The 23177-nt window shown below is 31.3% G+C and overlaps 2 protein-coding genes across 5 annotated transcripts in view; one reads left to right on the forward strand and one right to left on the reverse strand.

Moving 5' to 3' along the window:
• LOC144844370 (fizzy-related protein homolog) overlaps window positions 1-10839 on the reverse strand; it is a 108235-nt gene extending 97396 nt beyond the window's left edge. Inside the window, exon 1 of the mRNA XM_078701253.1 lies at window positions 10829-10839. The gene's annotated coding sequence lies outside the window, so the exon portion shown is untranslated. The remainder of the gene's footprint in view (window positions 1-10828) is intronic.
• LOC144844361 (A disintegrin and metalloproteinase with thrombospondin motifs 6-like) overlaps window positions 1-23177 on the forward strand; it is a 51538-nt gene that overhangs the window by 12775 nt on the left and 15586 nt on the right. For all 4 annotated transcript variants that reach the window (XM_078701234.1, XM_078701237.1, XM_078701235.1 and 1 more), the window contains 5 exons: window positions 9674-9882; window positions 11710-11793; window positions 12186-12316; window positions 21870-21913; window positions 22781-22886. In XM_078701234.1, coding sequence (XP_078557360.1) covers window positions 9674-9882; window positions 11710-11793; window positions 12186-12316; window positions 21870-21913; window positions 22781-22886 — 574 coding nt within the window. The remainder of the gene's footprint in view (window positions 1-9673; window positions 9883-11709; window positions 11794-12185; window positions 12317-21869; window positions 21914-22780; window positions 22887-23177) is intronic.

Raw genomic sequence — 23177 nt, forward strand, 5'->3', positions numbered from 1 at the left:
AGCAGCAATAAAACTGTTTTCAAACAGAACTGAGTTAGTTTGACACAATTTAGGTTATCCTCTCGCAAAGGAAGTGGGATCTGCTGGGGATACCAACCAACTTCCTTTACACCTGACAAGATTCTACCACAAGATTCAATTGACATACATATTATACCTCACAATTTTATCCCAATTTTGATATCCATATCAATTTTTGATTTCATATTTTCTGCATTTGTTCATACTATTTATTTAATTTAACAATTTGGCATAAATAGCGAGGAGGAAGGGAAACAATTGGCCAATAGCCCAACACAAAGGTGGTACCTCTATAACAATTCACTAGGCGGAAACTACATCTTTTCCTCTCCTATTCGTCTGAATTTTTGATATCCTATTTGTCTGTATTTTTTCATACTATTTAGTTATTAAGAGTATAGCATAAATAGGGTAAGAGGAACCATTGGCCATTGGTGGGTACCTCTACAAAAACACTAGACAGACTAAATTTCAAGTGAATAACCTCAGAATGTAGCTCAATTTACCTTGTTTGTAGGTAATCCTATGAAAAATCTAAAACAGTAAATAGTATAACAACTAAAAGCTTAAATGAAAATTAATAAAACACCAATTCTATCTGTTTTCTATAGGGATTACTAGCTACTTTACCTACATCAAAGATATAAACAACTTTTACCACAAACAGTTTGACCTTGACCTTAGTAATTTGAGGGGGAAAACTTGTTCCTCTTTCAGTTATCAAGTTGTCAACCCAACCTGCTAATTAGCAGTAGTTGGTTGCTTGTTGCATGACGTACCATGCTTCGTTAAATTTATCCTTCTGTATAATTTTATGACTTTTTTGTGACTAATATGAGTGAGTGTGACCTCAGTTCATATATTGAAGTAGAGAGTAGAGATTGGTAAGCAAATGTTCTACAAATTAATGTGTGAACACTTTTGACATGCAGCTAGTAAAGCTCTTTCTACACTATCAAACTTTATGTGACAACAAAATGTGATTTACCAAAATATGGTAGTGATGTGACATCATCATGTCTATATATGGGCACTTCACACTTTTTTGTGTAGACAGAGCTTTAGATACCAAAAACAAAAAAGGATTAAGTTGTATAGTGGCTACATCAACCCATAAAATGGTGTTTCGTTCATACGACGTTCTTTCTCGAAAAAATAGCAATAGAAGGTGATTGACAAGACATGTATATTGCTATTGTATTTAGCCAACTTTTCTCTTTTGTTTTGACTTTGTCTCAGGATGTTATGCTTCTATAAGAAACCACATTCAAATCTTTTCCAAGTGTTCCTTGCAAAAAAGCACTTTTTGGTGCAAGGTAGATCAATATTTTTGTGCGATGACTTTTTGTGAACATTTTAATGCTTCCTTCCTTCACCATCAAATATAACCATGAGTCAATTTACTCTACAAAAAAATGTAAGCAGTCAAAATCAATTTATTTTATAAAACATTCAGATACAGTCAGTCAATATTGTAAAGAAAAAAATTAGTTTAAACCAGTTATTGTATAAAAAAAGAAGCAGATATCAATCACTATTGAACCAATATTGTGTTTCATGTTGTATATAATATAGAGATATTTTAAAAATAAAGTTATATTTTCCATAATTAGTCAGTAATTTTTGAAGGATAGTACTAGAGAATTGATTATTTTTCTTTCTTTTTCTAATGTTTTATAATAGGCCTTATTTTTAAACATGCCTTTTCATGCTATTTGCAGCTACAAGTCATTTCATGAATTATACCTTTGCAGCTAGTAGTAGCTAGTAAAATAGCAGCTACAGTAATTGTTGCATATTTCCCGCTATATCAAGTGTAGCTAGAACTAATCATGCATCTTTAGTAAATAGTACAAGATTTAAGTGTGGTAAGTAGTAAAATCCCATGGCAACTGTTTTGGATTATAGTTTTAGACACTATTCCTTAGAATAAACACATATTCAGCAGGAAACTGTTTGTCATTACATTCAATGCCATATTGATCCAATTTATTCTGTTTAAATTTCTGGATATTTAATATTTGGGTGGTTTCACTGGAGTCATTGTCAATAGTAATAATTTAATACATACTGATGAGCAAAGCCATTGCCAGTACATGAAGTACAGATTGCTATATAGAAATATTATCAAACTATTTTGGTCCCGTAGTGTCAAATATTTAAACTTTACATCCTCAGTTCTGTCAGCTTGATAAATTAAGTCTGTACTTAGTAATGTTTTAGCACATTCCTCTAGTGGATCTGCCAGTGATATCAAATCCATATTTAGATTCTGATTTTAACAGGTGCGCTTTTGAAGGAAGATGTCTCTTGTCGCCAATTACATCAAAGTGCTGATGTGTTAATTGTTTTCATAGACATCCCAATTAGTTTGAAATTTCAACTCATATGTGAAACTTTATTGTATAATAAGGAAAATGATCTTGTCATTGTTTCAATATTGAAAGTTAATGCATTAGGCTTCAGGTAAGCTTTTATCTGTAATAACAATGGTTACATTAAGATTGTAACATAGTCCCCTTCGCACCTTGATGCCCCCTGGCAAGTTCACATAGGTGACCATTATTTATGTATCTTTTGTATTTTATTATATCAGTTTTGTGTGAATATAAGGCATTCAATAGGTTAAAGCTCCCTTTAAGTTGTATAATGTTACATAATACATCTATGATTAAATAGTATAAATATACTGTAAGTTCTCCCGCACATTAGAGTAGATGAGAATTTGCTTTTATGGAATAAAAAAAACATCAAATCGCTTCAACCAATCAACGGGTGAGAATCCAAAATTGTTCTACCGTTAGCCCTCATAGGCTCTCTTTTCCCAGACTTGCTTTAGGTCAAGTAACAAAATCCCAAAACTGTCAACCGTAGTAATATAGCTTTCATGATGATACAGTTTCCTATTCCATCCTCTTGAATATAACTGGCTAAAGGTGAGGCGCAAAAACATTGTAATTTACAAGGTAATTTGAAAAAAAACAAATTGGTCCAATCATGAAATTGCTTCATTTATGTAATACTGAACATTGGAGGTCTTGCACCATCCTCCTAGATCACTTTCACTTACTAACCTGGTTGAGTGTTCTTCTCATCTGTAAGCTCTAATCCTAGTATTAACCATAATCTATATAACCTACAACAACCCTGGATATTCATAGAAACTGTGTTATACTATTTAGTTAGACAACCTGATTAAAAGGCTAAAGTTTGAGAACCTGCTAGAGGATTGATAGATGAGACAAATATATATAATCACTTGCATGTTGAAATATAGAATTATCTCAACATATGATACTAATAATATACCTAGTAACTAGTACAAATAGGGATAGTAAAAAATTTGATTTGTCTTCTTCTGCAAAAGGGTTTATAAATGTTATAAACATCCTTCATTGCTATAAATAAAATACTTTACTGAACATATTAATATAGAATATTATATTTGAATTTGAGGCTAGTCTGGTATCATGTATGGAATTGTTGTTAGCGTTATTGACTATAAAGAGATATGTCAAAGGTTGATGACCACAACTTCTTCTTCCTTCTACTTTTCCACATAGTGTCAGCAGTTTTTCTCCTTTCCTTAAAAATGTACATATGTTTCTTTCTTACTTAGTTCTTAATCATCATTCATTGTGGTTGTATAAAAGGTATGTTTACAGTGCAGTTTTCACTATAATTTTATGCAATTAAATTGATTCCCTTTTATTATTATATTTAAATGAAAAATACAATTTGTTTAACCTATCTTATTTGAAATGTACATTTCTCAGTGATCAATGAAATTTAACTGTTTTAGATAATTCAAAATTCAAGTCTCATTTTGTTTGAAATATTTTTGTAACAAATAGATTCCATGTTGAATTGTGGCTCTGTATGGCCAATTATTTAGTAAATAGTTTGACAAATTATAAAGTGTCGGTGGTACTGTAGTTTAGCAATGTTCCTGCTGGTTGCCTATGGCTGATGTGTGCAATTGTGACTGCCGCCTTTGGCTGCTTTTGATGTCTGGTATAGATAGCCTTTGTGTAGACATGTCTTTACTAATTGAGGTAATGCCAATGACAAGCTCAGAATCATGTTCAGTTATTAGTGCCTGTGATTTTGGGTGCAAAGACGATGCTATGTTTATTTATCATTAATTTAACAAAATAAATGTACACACACACACACAGCTGTTATGTCTGCACAAGCAGAAAATAGAAGCTGCCCGTTTATTCTTATCTTTTATAAACTTTAACTATATAATCTTTATATAATTATTGAGCTGATAACTTATGTTTTTATCGAAACAATCTGTTATTTATGATAGATTTTAAATGTCTGATCCATGGGTTAAAATTAGTTTCTATTTTGCATTAGAATTATAGTGTTATCGTTGATTTCAAGCTACCGTGTATCTATCAGTCCCTTAACGTATTATCCACATCAGAGTTTTCAAGCTGAACATGCCAAGTCGCTGAATGAGACGTTTACTGCGAAGCCCGTCAGTAAGGAAGCATAGGATTGAATTATCTTACACGCATTATGCTGGATTTACCCAAAGGAAATCACTTAGATATCAAGTAATCAAAGTTATATAGATAAAGTTGTTATATAAAATGTAATGTCTGCTCAATGTTTTAAATAATATTGTAATATTGATACTAACTTTCCAATTTGAGCACAATAAGTTGCAGTGTAAAGGGTGCTTTACACATTCTCAAAGTATGGGAGCTTTGTTAGTGCTATTGTAAGTTTTGTTTTTCAAAAATTAATTTAAAAAAAGTACCTTTTTCATGATCATGTTACTTTTTTCTGGGAGCCTAGGCTTAAAGTTTAACTTATATAGGTTTCCTTCCACACATACTATGTTTTTATTAATTACTATCGAACGTGTTAATATAATTTTTATGTATTTTTAATATGTGTGGAGAATATTTATTGAATAAATGAAGAAGGTAACATAAATATATAGTTATCTATCTTCAAGTAAATCCTATCGGACAAAATGTAGAAATAATGCATCAGTCATGTCATTGACTGACAGTGAATCATGATTAGATCAATTTGGGTAAGACATGCCATAATCCTGCAGACATCTGAGCATTCATCAAATTCTACCCTGGTAATACATTCCAGACAAATTAAATGATGTGGACAAGTTATATCTGTCAATTCATCTTCTATGGGGTTTTAGCAGTATAATAAAGATTGTTCACATTGAAAGTAGAAATGCAACTTATAAATATGCGAAAACTGTTTCTAGTAGCAGTTAGTACATATATAGTTTGGTGAGGGGAAGGTATATTTGCATGGTTCTTTAAATCATATTTTGAACAAATGTTTAATTTTGAATGGGGGTAGGTATTGTTTTTTTTAACATCATTGTTAAATGGTTTATGACAATTTGTATGAAGGAATAAATCTGAAAAATTTTCATTTGATTACCAAATTATGATTAATTGATTAAAACATTTAAACAAAAGTGTAACAAAACCTTGTACAGTACGATAAAAAGAAAGTCTCAGAACTTTTTACATATGACAACTGGCAATGCAACTGCAAAAGTAAATAGTGAAATCTGATTTGTACGGCAAGAAGGGGACAGCCTTAAATAATAAACTTATCAAGTTTGATTGAAAATATTACTTTTTGGAAACTTTTTCAACAGTCAATTGGGAGAAGATTGACGAGTTTCAGCTGTTTTTCTTGGAAGCTAATGAAGCTGATATTCCTATGTGAAACAGACTTTAGGGTTGTTTGGAAAAGTACACTAACTCTAAAATATACAAAGGACCTGGCGCAACATTTTGTATTAATAGTATACAATTTTCTAATTTATACAATTAATATCTTGTACAATCTGTGAATCATGACTTGCACCATTATAATCATTGCTCCTTTACCATCATTTGTTGTCTTTCCTTCGATAACAAAAAAAATTAGAACAAAATATTTTCTCTTTATTTAAAAAAGACCCAATTTATGAATGAAACAATTTATATAAACAAAACAAATTATATACCATAATGAATGAAAAAGTTGTCTAAAATAGAATTCTTCAAGTTGCCAATCAAAACCTGGGATATAAGGTTTTTTTTCGTACTTACCTGAGGCTAAGTCATTTGTATTTGCTTAGCCTGTTTTGGGAAAACATCGGAATGCCTTTGAAACCTATATGCTATTCCATTTTTCAATTCATCAGTCGTTGGAATTTTTGGTCTAATTTCTAACCACATAGGATTACGACTTTTTTTGCTTTAATACTTTGGTGTTTCAGCAGTTTTATGTAGATATTTGGTAAAACCTCACAAGGCCCCTCTCTCTCTCAGCTTAGAAGTTGACACAGGTGATACTGTAGATTGACCCTGTAGTATTTGTAATATTGCAGAAGTTATTGAAACATGTATCCGTAGAGTTAATCTTTAGATTTTAGAAAGAAAAAATACAATAAAGAATGAAGTGAACATTTTAACATACAGTAATTACATTAAAAAAATAAAAATAGAAATACTAATCAGTAAGACAAACAAAGATTTAGGGGAAACTAAAAGGAAACAATCAAGATAGCTAGATAATTTAGCAAAAATTAAAGAAGAATACAGGGTGCAGACCTTTCGCCAAATAAAGGTAATACAAAAATGGAAAGTCTGTGAAAGGAGTAGGCTACAACATCCCCAAATAATTTCTAGTCTCGTAAAGGAATAACTATTTCACTTTTGGGAGATCAAAAAGCAATTTCGGTAAATAATTTTAATAGACCAGCCAGTGTTCTAGCAGAAACAGGGTATTAAAAATATCGTATAAAATATAGCAGAAACGGACCCTAAATCAAACTTGAAGGGTGTATTTCCTTTTAATTTGAACTTGAAAAGTGTAATTTGATACTCTGTCAGGACACCTATATTTTGAAGTTGATAGTATCACTTACCTTTAATAATTGTGAATAAAGAACTCATAACAAATTAAATGTAATTTGATATAATCAAGTTAGTAACTTAAAAGGAGTTTCATCAGCTGTTTTATCACCAATTAAATAGACTTGTAGATCTTCTGCAAGATATTACAATCATCTAACCAATGCTGTAATATCATATTATTGAATAAACACCTGAAGTATTCGGGAAAAGTTAGAAGTGACAAAGTAAATAAATGTCAACAGAAGTTGTTAATTTTTAAGGATCAAATTATGTATTTACTATACATTTGAAGAGCAGTAGGGTATGATGGAATATGTCTAGACTTGCAACAAGGGGTTGTGCTGAAAGCCATAGGTTTTTAAACGTTAAAACTATAACTTTTGATGACATACTGTACTGTAATTGGTTAATACATTTTTTTAAATTAATTTTCAGTTAAGTTTCATAGTATTTGAATTTTTACTACATTCTTAGAAAATAAGATGTCTATGTTTAAAAGAGATATATTTCCAGATTACCGATAAATTGTTGATCAGCAGCAGCAAGCCAAGACTTAGTCTGACTGGAAAATAATAATATAATGAAGGTTGAGTACTTAACATTATAACACATGGCCATTGAGTTTGTGAAACAAAGCATATAATGTGAAAATAACTGTCTCTGTGAACTGTGAAACATACATACAATAAGCAAACACTTAATTCATAGAAATTGCCAAAATATTTATGGTTTGTAATTGTATATTTGTCTTGAATTTGAAAAAGTTCCTTTAAGCATGTGTAATAGTTATCCTATAAGAACTGGGTGGTCTAATAACACCGTTCCATTTGGATTTAAAAATTGTAAGTAGTTGCTCCATAGTCCTACTATTCCTAATGAATATTGATATTTGTGTACTGTTGATTTAATAAAAACAAATTTAAGCTTTTAGGTTCTCTTGTATACAGTCAACATCATCTTGTTTTTCTTTATTGGTAGGTAGTTAATAATAGTACATAATGTAGAAACAATCAAAGGCACAGTGAAAATGGATTGAACTTCTGTATACATAATTTACATGTATACTTTTACGTACGTTAACTTGTATCAGTATAGCCATTATAATGTTATTTCACTCCAGTTGAAAACCGACGGTTTTCCGACAGCATTATTATGTGCGACATGTGGTATAGATTTTTTACTTACTTACATTTATTTATTAGAATATTGTTATGTGTTATGATATGGACTTTGTTCTGAAATAAAAGTGAATTGATTGATTGATTGAACAAATTAACCCACTTTAAAGTGATTGTGTATACAAAAACACTTTTCATTTCTCAATTTGATTTTGGATGTTTTACATGTAAGGAATGACCACTTCTTTCAATATTGTATTCTCTCCTCCGTCTAGACAAGAGTAGACCATTGGGTGCAGTATGTTATTTGAAAATTGCTCTTACTCCAAATCTGATCAACTCTTTTCCTGTGCAACCAGCATAAGTAGGATATGTTAAGTTATCCTACTTCAACTACCACTATGATGTCTGTTGTAATTCCACCAAAATACTATATTATTTTTATTTAATAACACAATTATAAAGTACCATCAACAATTTTGATTTATTTTGATATTATACATCAATAACAAGCACAGACAAAAGTAAACAATAAGACTTTTTTTTTGCACGGTACCAAGGTAATCATCCTGAGATGAGTAGTAGTAATTAATACATTTTATTTATTTTTTTAATTAATTTATATGTAATTTTACAGAGATTCCGAAATAAGATTGAATGAATGAATCAATAGCCCTTAAGTTCACAAAGGTGATTTAACAATAATGGTACAACACGTCGAAGATGAGTTCAGAGGAAAGGCCTGGGGCACCACATTCCTCCGCTATTTCTATTTGAAAGTAGATGGACACAGACATCCCCTCCCCCATGTGTCTGTATCAGCAGCTTTCCAGATGTTAACATCAGTTATTTTACAATATTTGATCTTCCCCTCTCATGAAATGCTAAAAAAACATTAATTATTTCAAATGTCAAAACATTAATGCTTCTATATGAGCTTTAAATAAAAATATATTTTAGGATGCGATATAAGTACTTTTTAAAGTTAAACGTTCCATTAGTTCATTTTTCACAAAATAAACATTTGTTTAAAGACAGATGTAAAGGAGATGGCTTCATAGGGCTAAGGTTTGCTTTGTTTTAAGTACTTGAACTGTTGGATATTGTAATTGATAGCTACCCCTGCTTGCATCTTTCACTCAAATACATATTTAATAAAGCAGTAATTTTGTTTGCATTGCACCTACTGTACCTATCAATAGTTCATTTTGATACCTCTGTAGGTGCTGGGTTAATTGGAACAGGTTGGCTATTTTAATACTTTCCTTAGAAATAATAATAATATACAGCATCTTTTTGGTTTTGTCTGTTTGTACTCTATGAATGGAAAGGAGCAACATTACCCATTCAAATTATAGAAATATTTATTTCATGAGCCTAGTTTACCTGGATAAACCGACATAGCCTGTGCTGCTCTTCCAGGGTAGAGCTATGAAATATGATATGAAAAGATAAAAATAACCATAATTGGTTTGTGTAATTTGCAAAAATATAGTACTGTGGTTTAAAAAAGGATGTTTTTTAATATTATATTCATTTTCTTTACATGCAAAGGTATTGACTAACTAATACTCCTTTTTTTGCATTAAATTAGTGTTATTAATATATAGAAATATCTTTATTTACTAGATTCTGAACAATCATCAATTAAAGCAAAGCAATCCTCAAAAAATGATGTAGAAGTGGAAAAAGTAAAAGATTCCAATCCAGGAACAAGGAAAAGAAGATCTATCAGCAGTGAGGTATACGTGGAAACACTTGTAGTAGCAGATAAGAAAATGGTCGCCCATCACACAGCAGACAATTTAGAGCAGTATCTACTAACTATAATGAACATTGTAAGTACCTTGCTTTATTTATATCTATCAACATTTGTATTAATTTACAGATTTATATCATAGTTCATGATTGAAGGAAATTTACTCAACAATATTGACAAAGAGCATCTGTTGTAAATGGTGTTTGTATGAACCTGTCTGAAAATATCAATTTATGATGGATTAGAAGATGACACAACTTGAAAGGTTGATGATTGTTTAGATCTCAGTCTTGGACCTCCTTTACATTTACATTTGTTCACTATATAAGTTGAACCAGGAGTGCCTTTGTATAATTTGTATTCGTGAGGTAATTTCCCGAATAATAACTATTTTACAAGGAAAAGATTTGGTTGCTTTTAGGTTTCCAGTTGTATGAGTAAATGGTGATAATCGAGTGGTTTTGATAAATGAAGAGTGAGGCTAAAATACCATTGATGAATAGGGAATTAATTAGGGCTATGATTCTTATTTAAACATCGCTTGATTGGATATGGTGAAATGCTGTGTGTTCTACCATGCATTGATTACAGTGTGTCTGGAAAAATGGAAGATTTGTGTTTAAAGTTATTGATTGAAGCAGAGTACACATATAGCACCTATGTAGTCTATGTCATATTGCAAACTTGTTCTGTATGCGAACCACAAATTTTAAATATTTATTAGCTCAAAAAGTACCTTAAACTTATTTTAATTTTAAACTATTGATACTGAAAGATTAGAAAAGTTTTCACCTGACTAAACACTTTAAAACACTGTTATATTTATCAATCAACTACATACAGAATCTTCCCTCTAGCAACCCTTGCCAGTGGGTACAGGAAAAGCACCAAACAGCTTTTAGTGACTGCACAGTTTTTTATGCAGTTTTTGATAAGGCTTTAAAATGTTGTGAATATTTAAAAAAAGTTAAGTAATAAATTACCCTTATTTAAGATGATGATAATGTTTCCGGCTGTCTTGAATAGAAAAATATCTATCCTAGAAATTCAATTTAGGAAAGAGTTGAGCAGCTTCCTATTCTAGCCCTTTTTGTCCAATAAAAAGACAGATAACCCAGTTTTGCTGATTCACGTTCGGTTCGTTTTAAAGGCTAGATTATTTTTCTTTGCCTTGCATATAAACAAAACGCAGAAAATTCACTTTTGCCTCTGTAGGTTTTCGTTACAAAAATGTTTATATTCCTTATCCATACTTGAGCTCTTTCTGACAATTATGAAAATCATTAATTATTTATTTAATGTAATTACTTTGGTTCTAGAGTAGAACACTTACATTCTATTTACACAGGGACTCTGCTATAGAAATGTATCATTAGACTTCTGTAAAATTCTGGACTTAATTTATCTTTCAACAGTTGAGCTGGTTAATTGAATCAAATGGCAATTTCCCATCCATCCTTCAGTTTTTAATGTATATTGAATTAACTGAATTTAGGCTGTGCTTTCCAAAGTTAAAAGCTGACATATTGTACATCACTTATGGTATTAGGGTCCATATTAAGTAGGGTTTGGTAAGGATTATCTTTACCTTTTCCTACATCAGTAAATAAGTGAATAGATTCCTCAGTATGGTAGCTAACTACTATGTATTGTTAAAATATATTTTTGTAAATGTCAAGCTTGTCAAAGTTCAGATCAAGTATTGTAGTAGTGAGTGGGCTATCCAAGGGAGTAGTACTATAATATTATGATAAAATGCACCTTACTGAGAGGGGATTTTACAATGAAAATGGCATTACTGTATCTGAGGAACAAAAAGCTATCACATTCACCAAAAACAAATAAAATACAGAAACAAAAGTAGTATATCTTATCAATACATTTTAATATCTTTTTTATCTTTTAGGTTTCTGGATTATATAAAGATGAGAGTATTGGCAACTCAGTCAATGTTGTAGTATCCAGACTTATTTTATTAATTGATGATCAGGTAATTCCATTTTCTCTCTTTCTTTTCCCCTTCCCTGCACCAAATTGGTAAGTGGAACACAGATGTAGTTATACTGCATTAACGCAAAGATGTTCAGTCAAACAAGAAAGTTCTTTTCTTTTGTATCATAGAAACTGTTGTGATCCCATACAACACTGAATTATGTCTATGCTAAAATTATACATTAGACAGTTTTCCACTAGTACGCTCTTGCGTTGTCGTACACTAACACTGACTGTACAATCATACATTTTTTTGCTGTGTACGCTAAAACTTTGGTGTGAATAGGACCTTATTTTTAGTTGATACTCCAGTACAGTAAACCAATGTGGAATTTATTTAATGTGATATTTTAATTCATTTTTTTCATGGAAGTTTATTTTTATTTTTAGCCCAATTTAGAAATAGGTATACATGCTGAAAGATCATTGAGTAGTTTTTGTAATTGGCAACAATTAAACAATGTGCAAAATGCCACAGAAGATGGAATTGCTCATCATGACAATGCTATTCTCATCACCAAGTAAGTCACTTTTAACAATTCCTACATTGCTATACCAGTGGTGGATCCAGGATTTTGAAATCGGAGAGGACCAGGACCTAAAAGTAGTGAAATGAAGTTCTGAACTTAATTTGTCCTATCTTTTGCATTACAATTTTTGAAATATATAAAAAAAAAATATCAGTGGATGATGTAATGCATAATTTAGTCACTAGTAAATTGAAAAGCTCCCTATTGCTATCAGAATACCAGAGAGAGAGAGATCCATTAATAATTTCAGTGTTACTAGTGTAACTCCAAATGGTACACATTTCCCATGATGCAATCCTGTCTCTGTAAGCTTTCACATTGCTATATTTGCCATAAATAATTTATAGTCTATTTCGTGCCTATCCTACCTGGATAAACTGACTTTGGCCTATTCTCTCTGAGAAGAGAGCTACAACTCGAAAATTTATGACAACACCCCGTCAGATAATGGTACATCCCAACATACCACCATCATTTCTTTTCCAGACATTATTGGTTTAATTTGCATAGCTTTAGGATGAGTTATATAACTGTATTTATGTAGAAAGTTGGTTTAATTTTGATATGAACTCTTCACCTATGGTACTAGTAACAGGAAATCAACAGAGATAATTCTGTTAGTTTTCTTTTCCTTGACCCTGCTGTATAAGTCACATTTTAACCCAAAAATACAGATTTAAATAAGAATTTGAAACAAACTTAATCTAACCCTCAAACGTCATTACTTAATTTAAGCAAATACCTTTTGAACATTTTACAAAAGTGATGAATAAATTATATATCAATGATTGATGCATTGTACGGTGTAAATTGATCAGGTAATTATATTGATGTGTTAAAACAGCTGGAGGATTATATAGTAATATTTTAAGGTAAGGTATGTACTTTCATTATTTCATAATTTAAAAGATTTTTTTGATGTTTTATATTCATTTAGATTTACAAATTGTACTAATAAATAGGAAGCTTTCGATTTGCTAGGGCTAAATTATGCATTACATCGTCCACTAATATTGATTTGGATTTGGACCAAAAATGTGGTTATTTCCCGTTGGCCCTGAATGCATCATGGCTTGGAATCAATAATGTCAAATGAATTGTTTAATGATAAAATATATATAAAATACTGTTCTTTAAATTTCAACAAGTAATTAGTGTTGGAAGGAGGCCTAGGTTGTCATACATTTGTGACCCTAGAGGGGTGTACAGCTGTTGGAATTGCTAAGCTATTAAACTGTAGTGGTAGTTATAGTTACTAACATAAAGGCCAAGGGTATTTTTAAAACCAAAAAATTAGTTTTTTCATAATGTTTTCCTTTAAAAGTAATATGTTTTTTTTTTATATTTAACATTTTCTCAGGTAATACTGTATCAACACCTGTAACAATTTATCACCAAGTTTTGCAAATTGAAATTCAATCTGCAATATATTTTTCTTTACTAAGAATTTAACCTATTTATTTGTATTGGCGTTGATGTTTGATCTTTGTCCACTAAATCTTTTCACCTCTTAACACAAGGGGCCTAGTTGTAGGCTCTACCCTTACCCATCACTCTTTTATTCAAGTATAGTAAGACGCCAGTTAATGTAGGGGCCTAGTTTTAGACTGTTATTTTACTAAGCACTAAATCGGTTAAAATATGCACCAAAAAAGCACAAACACTTCTCGTAGGTGTGCTGAGTATGCGTGTAGCGTGTTGTATAAACGTGCCCTAATAGTGGTTTGCACTTGTACTACATTCTTCTTCTGAAAAGTACAAGTTCTTATTTGTCAATTTTGATGGTTACCTGAATACCATAAATAAAATGTCTTACAATTATATTGTGTTGACAGTTTTAGTTGGTACAACTTAATAGTGATTTACTGTTAACAACAGGTGCAGAATGTAGAGTACCTGTTGGTTACCCTTCACTGAAATATCTCAGCAGATAATGCCAATAATCACATATGCTCCATGCATTTTCTTTTCAATTTTGTTTGAGAAGGAACATTTATTTCCAATTCATTCACTTATGAATTTATTATACAGAGTAAATCATGGAATTTGTTAAACTGTTGAAATATGACTCAGTTAATATACTGGCCTTGTACTACCATACTCTACATACTGTAAACATATTCCTCTGCTATTTTATATGCTACTGTGTATAATGCATTACATTAATATTATGCATATTTACATTACACTCTGTCACATGTGCTCGGTCACTTAAACACTCGGTCACATGTGCTCGGTCACTTAAGCACCCGGTCACATGTGCTCGCTTTAGATCTACCTCTTCTTCCACTATCGTTAATTTTACCATTGGCCGTCTTAAAATATGCCGATCGATCCTTCCATGTCGCTGCTCCAAATCTCTGAATTAATTTTTGATGACAGTCAGAATTCCAACTTTTATCCTGTATTTAATTTCTTGATTTATTTTTTTAAATCTTTCATTTCTTTGCACCTAGTTGTGGTATTTTAAAACTGCGATTTACTGTATATGTACTACAGTATATTCTATCACAATTCACATGACAATATATAATTCATATTTTTCTTGAAATTGTTTTATTTGTTCTTGTTGCATTCACCTGTGTAGCCCTGTTTCCTAACTAAATTCCAGCTCCCCCTTTGCACCTCAAGTTACATTCATCTTTTATAAAGTTTCTATATTTATCAAAAGCAAGCAAAATGATTTATGATTCAGCAATATCCATCTGAATTGTAAATTTTGGTTTTTTTTTTCACAAAAATAGAAAATGATTGATAATCCAGCAGCAGTGTTTATATACAGCTCACAGGTTGTGTATTTAGTAAAATATCATGTTTAATGTCTACTAAGTATTCCCCTGAGTACAACAATTCATTCTCAAATCCCCTTCCCCCCCAAATTGACATTATGCACATGACTTTGAACTTATCATGTTGTTTGAATAACTTGAACGCAACCCGTAAATCATCAAGTATGACACTCGCATGCCTGTGATCCAATATTTCAGGATCCTCGTGATTCGAGGTCGCCCCAGCAAACTACCAATGCTAGTAGATTGTTCATATTTGCTCGTTGAAAATTTCAAAACTAGCTTTAATGTTTGCGAATTGTAATTTTGGAAAAACAATCTAGCAAATGTACATGATGCTTGATCTGGTCGTAAAATCAAGTATTTATTCAGCAGAATAATTTGCTTACTTACTTGCTAGTTTAGTTGCTAGATTTGTTTTAGCAAAGGTTTGCTGGTGAGTAAATTTCTAGTCATGATATTTGAAACTGTTTAGTACAATTTGTTGCTGCTGTCAACACAATGTAATACATTTTCAATGTTTGCTATGAAGATACCTGAACATGGCTCTTACATCCTGTTTAGATAAATAGAACACTCGGCACTTTTAGTTTTTGATTTGATTATTTCCACTTGGAGTGCAAATTTAATGACTTGTATCACTCGGGCATTGACTCTATCTATGTACTCTTTATTTATGTCATCTTTTACCTCAGATGTCTAAAATATACGAAGGATCATCCAAGTATTCAGCTGTGCTCTCAATTGCCTTCCAATGTCATTTGAATAAACACTCTTGTAGCTACAAAAATATGTTTCGCAGTACTTAATTGGATGCTTTCAAAATGTTTTCATTAAAACGCTTTGCATTCTCATGAATCAAAGGTTAGTAACCCGCGTCATTTTGTCATGATTGTAGTCTGCTGAACTTGTGACGAACCTTAAAGTTGAGTAAAACCTGATAACATCTTTCTTTTCATATCTTTAATCAAATTCACACTTCACTTTGGGTGTTTAAATATCAGAATAATGAAGTTACTAGAACAGCATACATTGCTCTTTACATTGGCTTTGGTAACTTGATTGCTAGTATTCCCAGCAGATTGAAGGAGATCTATAATGAGTTTGTGATTTAAATACTGTGTGCAGTAACTATAATATTCATAGTATGGAGGTACAACAGTTGATAGAAGAAAGTGTGTGACTAATGTTTGGTGTGCTACAGTATTAGGATTTTAATATTACATCAATAAACAGTAGTTACATAGAAATCATAAACTCCTTTTAAAAATGTTTTAACAAAAGGATCAAATATAAACATGTTAAAATCAACAGGTTTTTATCCTATATTCATATGTTAATGTTGTTAACTTTTGATTCGTCTTCTTCTCTTTTGTAACAGTGCTTTTCTTCTAGTTCAAGTAAAGAGTTTTTTCACTAGAAGTGTTAATTTATAGAAGAATATGAATTCTTAGAAATATAAATTACATGCGACCTACAATAATTTAGGTCAACTTGAATAATTACATTTAATTTACCTGTAACTACGAAAATTAGTTGACACAAGAGATTTAAATGCTAAAAGTTAAATTGTGTCATTACGTAAAGCAGTATGAAGTTCATTATTGATGGAACTAACTTTCTCTAGTTTTACAAGTCACTCATCATTTGTAATCTCTCAATAACATGCAGTGAATCCAGAGAGTGATAATATTTTAAAAGTGCTTTTACCCCTGTTTGACGTTTTACCCCATTATTGGCATGTATCTACTCTGATTGGGTTTCATTGATTTTGGCACTTTTGACACTATCCTGGTACAAAGTGTTACTTATAGTAATTCCTTATTTAGAATACTGTACCATCCATTTCATACAGCCTTTGAGGTCGGATTTTGCTTTTGAGGAACAATTGTCAAAATTTTTTTTTTCCAATTTTTCTTTGATAAACCACTGTTGCAGTAGAACCCCATTGGGGGGACCCAACAAAATGTCCCTTTAATAAAGATGTCCCCTGATAGGAGTTGGCTGCTGTATATTGCACTTTGTTTGTTTCACAGAAAAGTGTCCCTTTAATAGGGATATCCATGGAATAGGGTTGTCCCTGGAATAGGGATATCCATGGAATAGGGTTGTCCCTGGAATAGTGTTGTCCCTGGAATAGGGTTGTCCATGGAATAGTGTTGTCCATGGAATAGTGTTGTCCCTGGAATAGTGTTGTCCCTGGAATAGGGATATCCATGGAATAGGGTTGTCCTAAAGGATGGGTTCGACTGTATTTGATATAAATATTTGGATCCTATTCCACAGACTGGACAAACTTGATCTAACTGATCAGATGAGCAATTCGGAAGTGTGATAAGAAATATCAACAAATTATGTAATTAATTGATTGTGTAAATAGTAATGAAGAGGATACAATATCCATTTATTAGTTAAATGCTGACATATTTATTGATGACTTCGGCTGACCTCACTGCTATCTAACAATTTCAATAAATTGTCAGGGGGAACTTTATAGCTACAGGAAGTAGAGGTCATAATTAAAAAATAATATGAATAACTCTTTTTTTTCCTTTGTCAAGTTGAATAACCTTAGATAAATATATAAAATATTTTAGAAAAAACTTTCACATTTAAATCACTAAAAAAAAAATAGGACAATATATGTTGATGTGAGGTAATAGCATTTCCCTTTTAATTCTTTTGTGCATTATTTTATTTTGTTATTCTTTATAAATTATATTTATTTTCATTAAATTTTTAATTGTTACATGTCTTGTATTTTGTGACGGTGCCTAATATTCAGCTTCGGCTGGATGGCCCACCCTCGTGAAATATTGATGAAATAAATAAATACTGGAGTACTGTAATCCAGATGGAGAGGTATTCGTTTGTAATCTGGACCCCCAACCGGCCAATCAGGATAGGTTATCAAGATTAAGAGTTTTTTAACAACCAATAACACTTGTATGTATCTTGTGACTATAAATTGAAATTGAATTTTATTTCATTAGTAAAATGATTTCACAATGACCTTGTAAAGATTTATTCACTAAATTCACTTTCCTAAAGTTAGTTGAAAGTAGTCATACTTCCTTGTATTCCACCCAATGAATTATGTAACTACAGTAGTTAGCTCTCTAGTTGTGTAATAATAATAAAAAATTAAATAATTTATGATGCCTCCATAAATACACATTTATTATTGTTATTATTTATGAAGTTGTATCAAATCATAACTATGTACAGTATTTGATCTCTCGGAAGGTAATTTTTTTTTCTTACGATTGATTGAAAATTATTATTATTTATGAAATTGTTTTGAATACCAACATTATTTATTTAAGGTCAGAACATTTTTTTTCTATAAAATATATCTATGAAATTATTTATTACATTATAAGAAAAATTATTAGTATGGTTTTATTGCAAGATACAAAACCTACAAACAATAGCTGACTACATAATTATTACTTGCAAATTTGCAAGAAATTAACATTAAAAACATATGGTTAGTAATAATGAATAACATAAGTAAAAAGAAAAAAAAGGAGATCACTGTAATATTGATTTTACTACAGTATCTGTGATTTTGCTGTGTATTGGTAGTATAGTTATTTTTGTATTGATTGTAATCATAGAATATATAATATCTCAAGTTCTATTAGTACACAAATTGCGTGGCTACAATGTACCAAAAACCTAATTTTAAATCAATTTTTTTTTTTACTAAAAGATCAACATGGAAATGAGTAATATATGATCCTACACCGCAATGAAATGATTGGTATGTTTCAAGGAAGATAAAATTAGGTTGAGTTAACTCGTAATAATTTAAGAGCGTCTGCGAATTCAAGCAAACCAACTATTACTTTCTCCTTTTTGATTATTGGGTTCATAACCAAAACTTAAACTTAAAGTTGGGACTGAACTATTGTTTTTTCTCCTTCTTTCCTTCTCAAACTCAATCACTCAAAACAGACAAGTGACCTAGCAGGCATCTTTGTTAGGTGGTACATGAATGGTACAAAGTGTATTTTATCATAAAAAAGGGGACCTACAAAAATATGTGCTAAATTGGCACACAATATATTTTAGAGGTCACAAAATATATGTGTAAGAGAAAAAACATTGATGTAAATTAACTTTAAGTAACTTAAATGTACTTAACTTGACAATGTCTATAGCTGCTTGATATTAAAACTTGAATTATGTACTACATAGTATACCCATGCATAATGTCTATGTACAGTACATCCAGTATAATCACAGAATGAACTACTAATGGTTTTGTTTCAAACTCTGACCCTTGTGTTTATTGAAACCCCTACAGGTAAACATTATCTTAGTAAGCAGCAGACCTACTGTTTAAAATTCACCTGTCAATAATTCATTTAATTTATTTCTTGGCAACACAATTGGTTCTTATGAGATATATTAACCCGTACCAGGGCATTACAACATGAATATCGCTGCAACCTACCTCATGGGGATCACCGTTGTTACCTTTGCCTTCCCCTCAATGTCTGTTGCAACTGCCCTGTATTGTTTCTTTAACATTATTAGCGCTAAACTTTACACCCTAAAGGAATTAGACATTACATCATGTTGTGTGGTTTAAATTTAAAAGGTAAAACATGAACCTGTATTTAACCTTATGTGGTAATATAACTCATTTTTGTAACTATTTAAAAACTTGTTTATTGTACATTGTTCATTCAGCAGAATTTGTGATTGTCAATGTTTATAGTAAGTGATGATTCTGACTATAAATCAGCAAAGTTGTTGACAAAATACCAATTACTATACTACCACAGGTCACAATGATCATTTGAGATTATTATATATTAGGTACTATAATTATCCTGTTAGTCATATGATTGTTACCAAATACCATTGTCAGGGGCGGATCTAGGATTTTGATAAAGAGGGGGCTGATATGCAAAAATAATCCGCCCTTGATTGTAGTCTACATGATACATGACTATACCAAAATTAGTTTCAATTGTAACATCCTGGGACGTTTCGGTGAAGGGCTATGTCAGCCAGTACTTTTTAGCCCATTTTTGGGCCGCCTACTCCATGCATTAAAACATCTAAAGTTTATGTTGCTTTGTTTGTTGTGGTCTAGGATCAGTTTCAAGTAGTAAGTAAGTTTGGTTTAATAAAGAATGAGATTGGTTAAAAGCGAAAGATAGATATACGTCTTGAGAGCCGGGTGGGTAAGACTTTATGCACGAGACTTGATGTGCATGACTGAGTGTGGCGTACCATGGCTTATCCACTGTATGTCCTCCTAAGTATAAGCACATTGCTACTTGATGTATTTGTTGATGTTAAGGAACATAGGTTAGATGTACACTTTGTATGTTATCCTAATTGTCACTTGATGCTGCTGTGATGACTGCTTACTGATGACATGATGTTGTAAGTGGCATGTCATTACTTCTAGACAGTACTAACAAATACAGACACTTACTGCTCTTAGCTATGTTGTAACAGTAAACATGAATGTGCTGTAAACATCTTGATTATACAGGTCATTGAACTCTTCTAGATCTGGATCTCGTTGCCAGGTATTTCCTGGAATATCCTTGCAAAATAGCCACCATTATACGGTCATTGGCTTGGTTTGGTTTATAAAGTTAAAGAATATAAGTTGGCTCGAATTTTATTTTGTATTTCCTATGCCTGTCAATATAACTTTTGTTTTTTCTTTGTTACAACATGTTTTTGAAAAGTAGTTTTAAAATTCTTTCTATTAAACCTTTTCCCTGGTCATCCCTGCGGAGTTACATTCCATAATGTCATTAGTTTTTTGTAACTTATATTTTCAATTTATTGACTAATAGTGTAAATATATTAAATATCACGTTTAAGTTAAGCCATAATATGATTTCACCAGAGAATTCATTTATTGAATTATTAAGTGCAATGAATTGTTTGATTGATCAGTGCTTTATTTGTTTGTCATATTCCCAACTATGCTTAAACCCAGCATTATGGTGGTACTAGTCTGTAGACTTTAGTACTTTACATATAACCAGGTCAGGTCTTGAATTTTAGTATGTTTACTTAACCCAAAAAAAAGAACATAATATAAATGAACTAGGTCTAACTCATAGTAGCAAGTATACACACTGTACAAATGAGAAACTATTATTTCTTGTGACAGATACAACAATTCTTTCTGTATGGGTTGAACGGCGCAGATTCGTTTTTAATAGTGGGGGGGGGGGGTGGGGTGTTGGGGCTTGACGTATAAAAATAATGAAATACTTTGCGAGCAAAGCGAAGCCCCCTGGAAGTCTGGCTCTTCGAGTAATTTATAGGTCGTTTCAATCGATTTCTGAACACATACAAATAGAATAGAATTATTCTGTGTTCCACACTGTTTAGCCACTGCTCCTGATGCGCCACTGGTAATATTCACGCAAAATCTATTCTTCTTAGATACTGTTTTTCTGAAATGACATACGATACGTCATGCGTGTCATAGAAGTCTTACTTTCTATTTCATTTCAACAATTTAATGATTTTGCTGTTGAAAAGTGAGGGTGGGGGGGGGGGGGGGACAATCCCCCACTAAAAAATATGTGGTGAGAGGGGAAACATGCCACTACGATCTGCGCCGGTGATGTGTTTCAATATTACAAACAAATTCAATTTGTGTAGTCTCTTTATCTCATTTATCAGCTTCTTCATTTAGAAGATACATGACAAATGCTATCTGGTTTAATGATATTATTTTGACTGGTTTTACATTTCTTTCACAGCCATGATATATGCCGGTTAAAAAACATACCATGTTCAACACTAGGTAAGGAGGCATCTTAAAAACCACCATATTTAATGACTGTTCCCGCTTGTTTATTATTATGTCTTTTTTTTTGTGTATTTTTTAAATTGTTTGTATTGATTGTTTTAGATTAAGATGTAGATCCTTTCTCCCATCTGCTATGAGGCATTTTAATTTAATGTGGAAACGATAACAGCAGTATTTTAGCTGTACTTTTAACTCGATTTGTACTTTTTATGTCCTCTTTTAACTATTTTATATAACATCTTGTTCTCAGTTTTATGTTATTTTATTCTTTTTATTACTGTTTGTGCGACAATGTTTTTAGACAACTTTAATGTGTGTACTTTCAGCCAAAGTTTCAAGCCATTCATGAGTTTGACAATAAAGTTTATTGAATTGAATTGATGAATTTAAGCTGACCATATGTTTATGTTATTTTTATGTATAGCGCTTAGAGTTTGTTTCTGTCATTATGAAGCGCTTTATAAATTTAATTTATTATTATTATTATTATTAGCAATACAAATAAAATTGATTGATATGCCAATAAGTTGTCTACTGCTATGAAAAATCTAAAATCAGGAGTCCTAATTAAACTTAATAAGCTTATACTATAACTGACCCAACTCAGACTCAATTGCATTAAGAAGATATGTTTAATAATCCCAGACATTTTGTAAAATTTGATTAGTAAATTACACAAAATGCAGTCTTTCAGAAACTTTCTGATACGCATAATTACCACCAATTTGATCAAACTTTAATGTTTTTTATTTTTGCTAAATTACACTTATTACTTCCCCGTGATTGAATAAAATAACCCTGGTGTCTATAAGCCTATAGCAAATGTCTTCCTTTATAGTAACTTTATTTAGTACATTTCAGGGTTAGCTCCAGTTGAAGGCATTTGTACAGATTCCAAAAGTTGCAGTATAAATGAAGATACCGGCCTAGGAACAGCGTTTACTATTGCTCATGAATTAGGTCACAAGTAAGTACGTGCTTAGTACACATTTTAGAATGGTCATTCATTTGAATATAATGGTTTATATTATAATTGTTTCAATAAATTGATGTTAATGTTTGTTTCAAAACATCCCAAAGCTTCTCTTTATAAATTTACTGTAAATACTTAAAACAATGTCACTCCTGCCATAGCAAACATAGTTGTATTTATTTTGTGCTTTTTTCTTTTTCTGTTAGCATTTTGCGCTACATAAATTAAACATTATTATTATATTCATATACAGTATGTGTAATGTAATGCAATTAAATTATACAT

This window comes from Antedon bifida, chromosome 6, assembly GCF_963402885.1.
Source record: "Antedon bifida chromosome 6, ecAntBifi1.1, whole genome shotgun sequence".
Taxonomy (NCBI): domain Eukaryota; kingdom Metazoa; phylum Echinodermata; class Crinoidea; order Comatulida; family Antedonidae; genus Antedon; species Antedon bifida.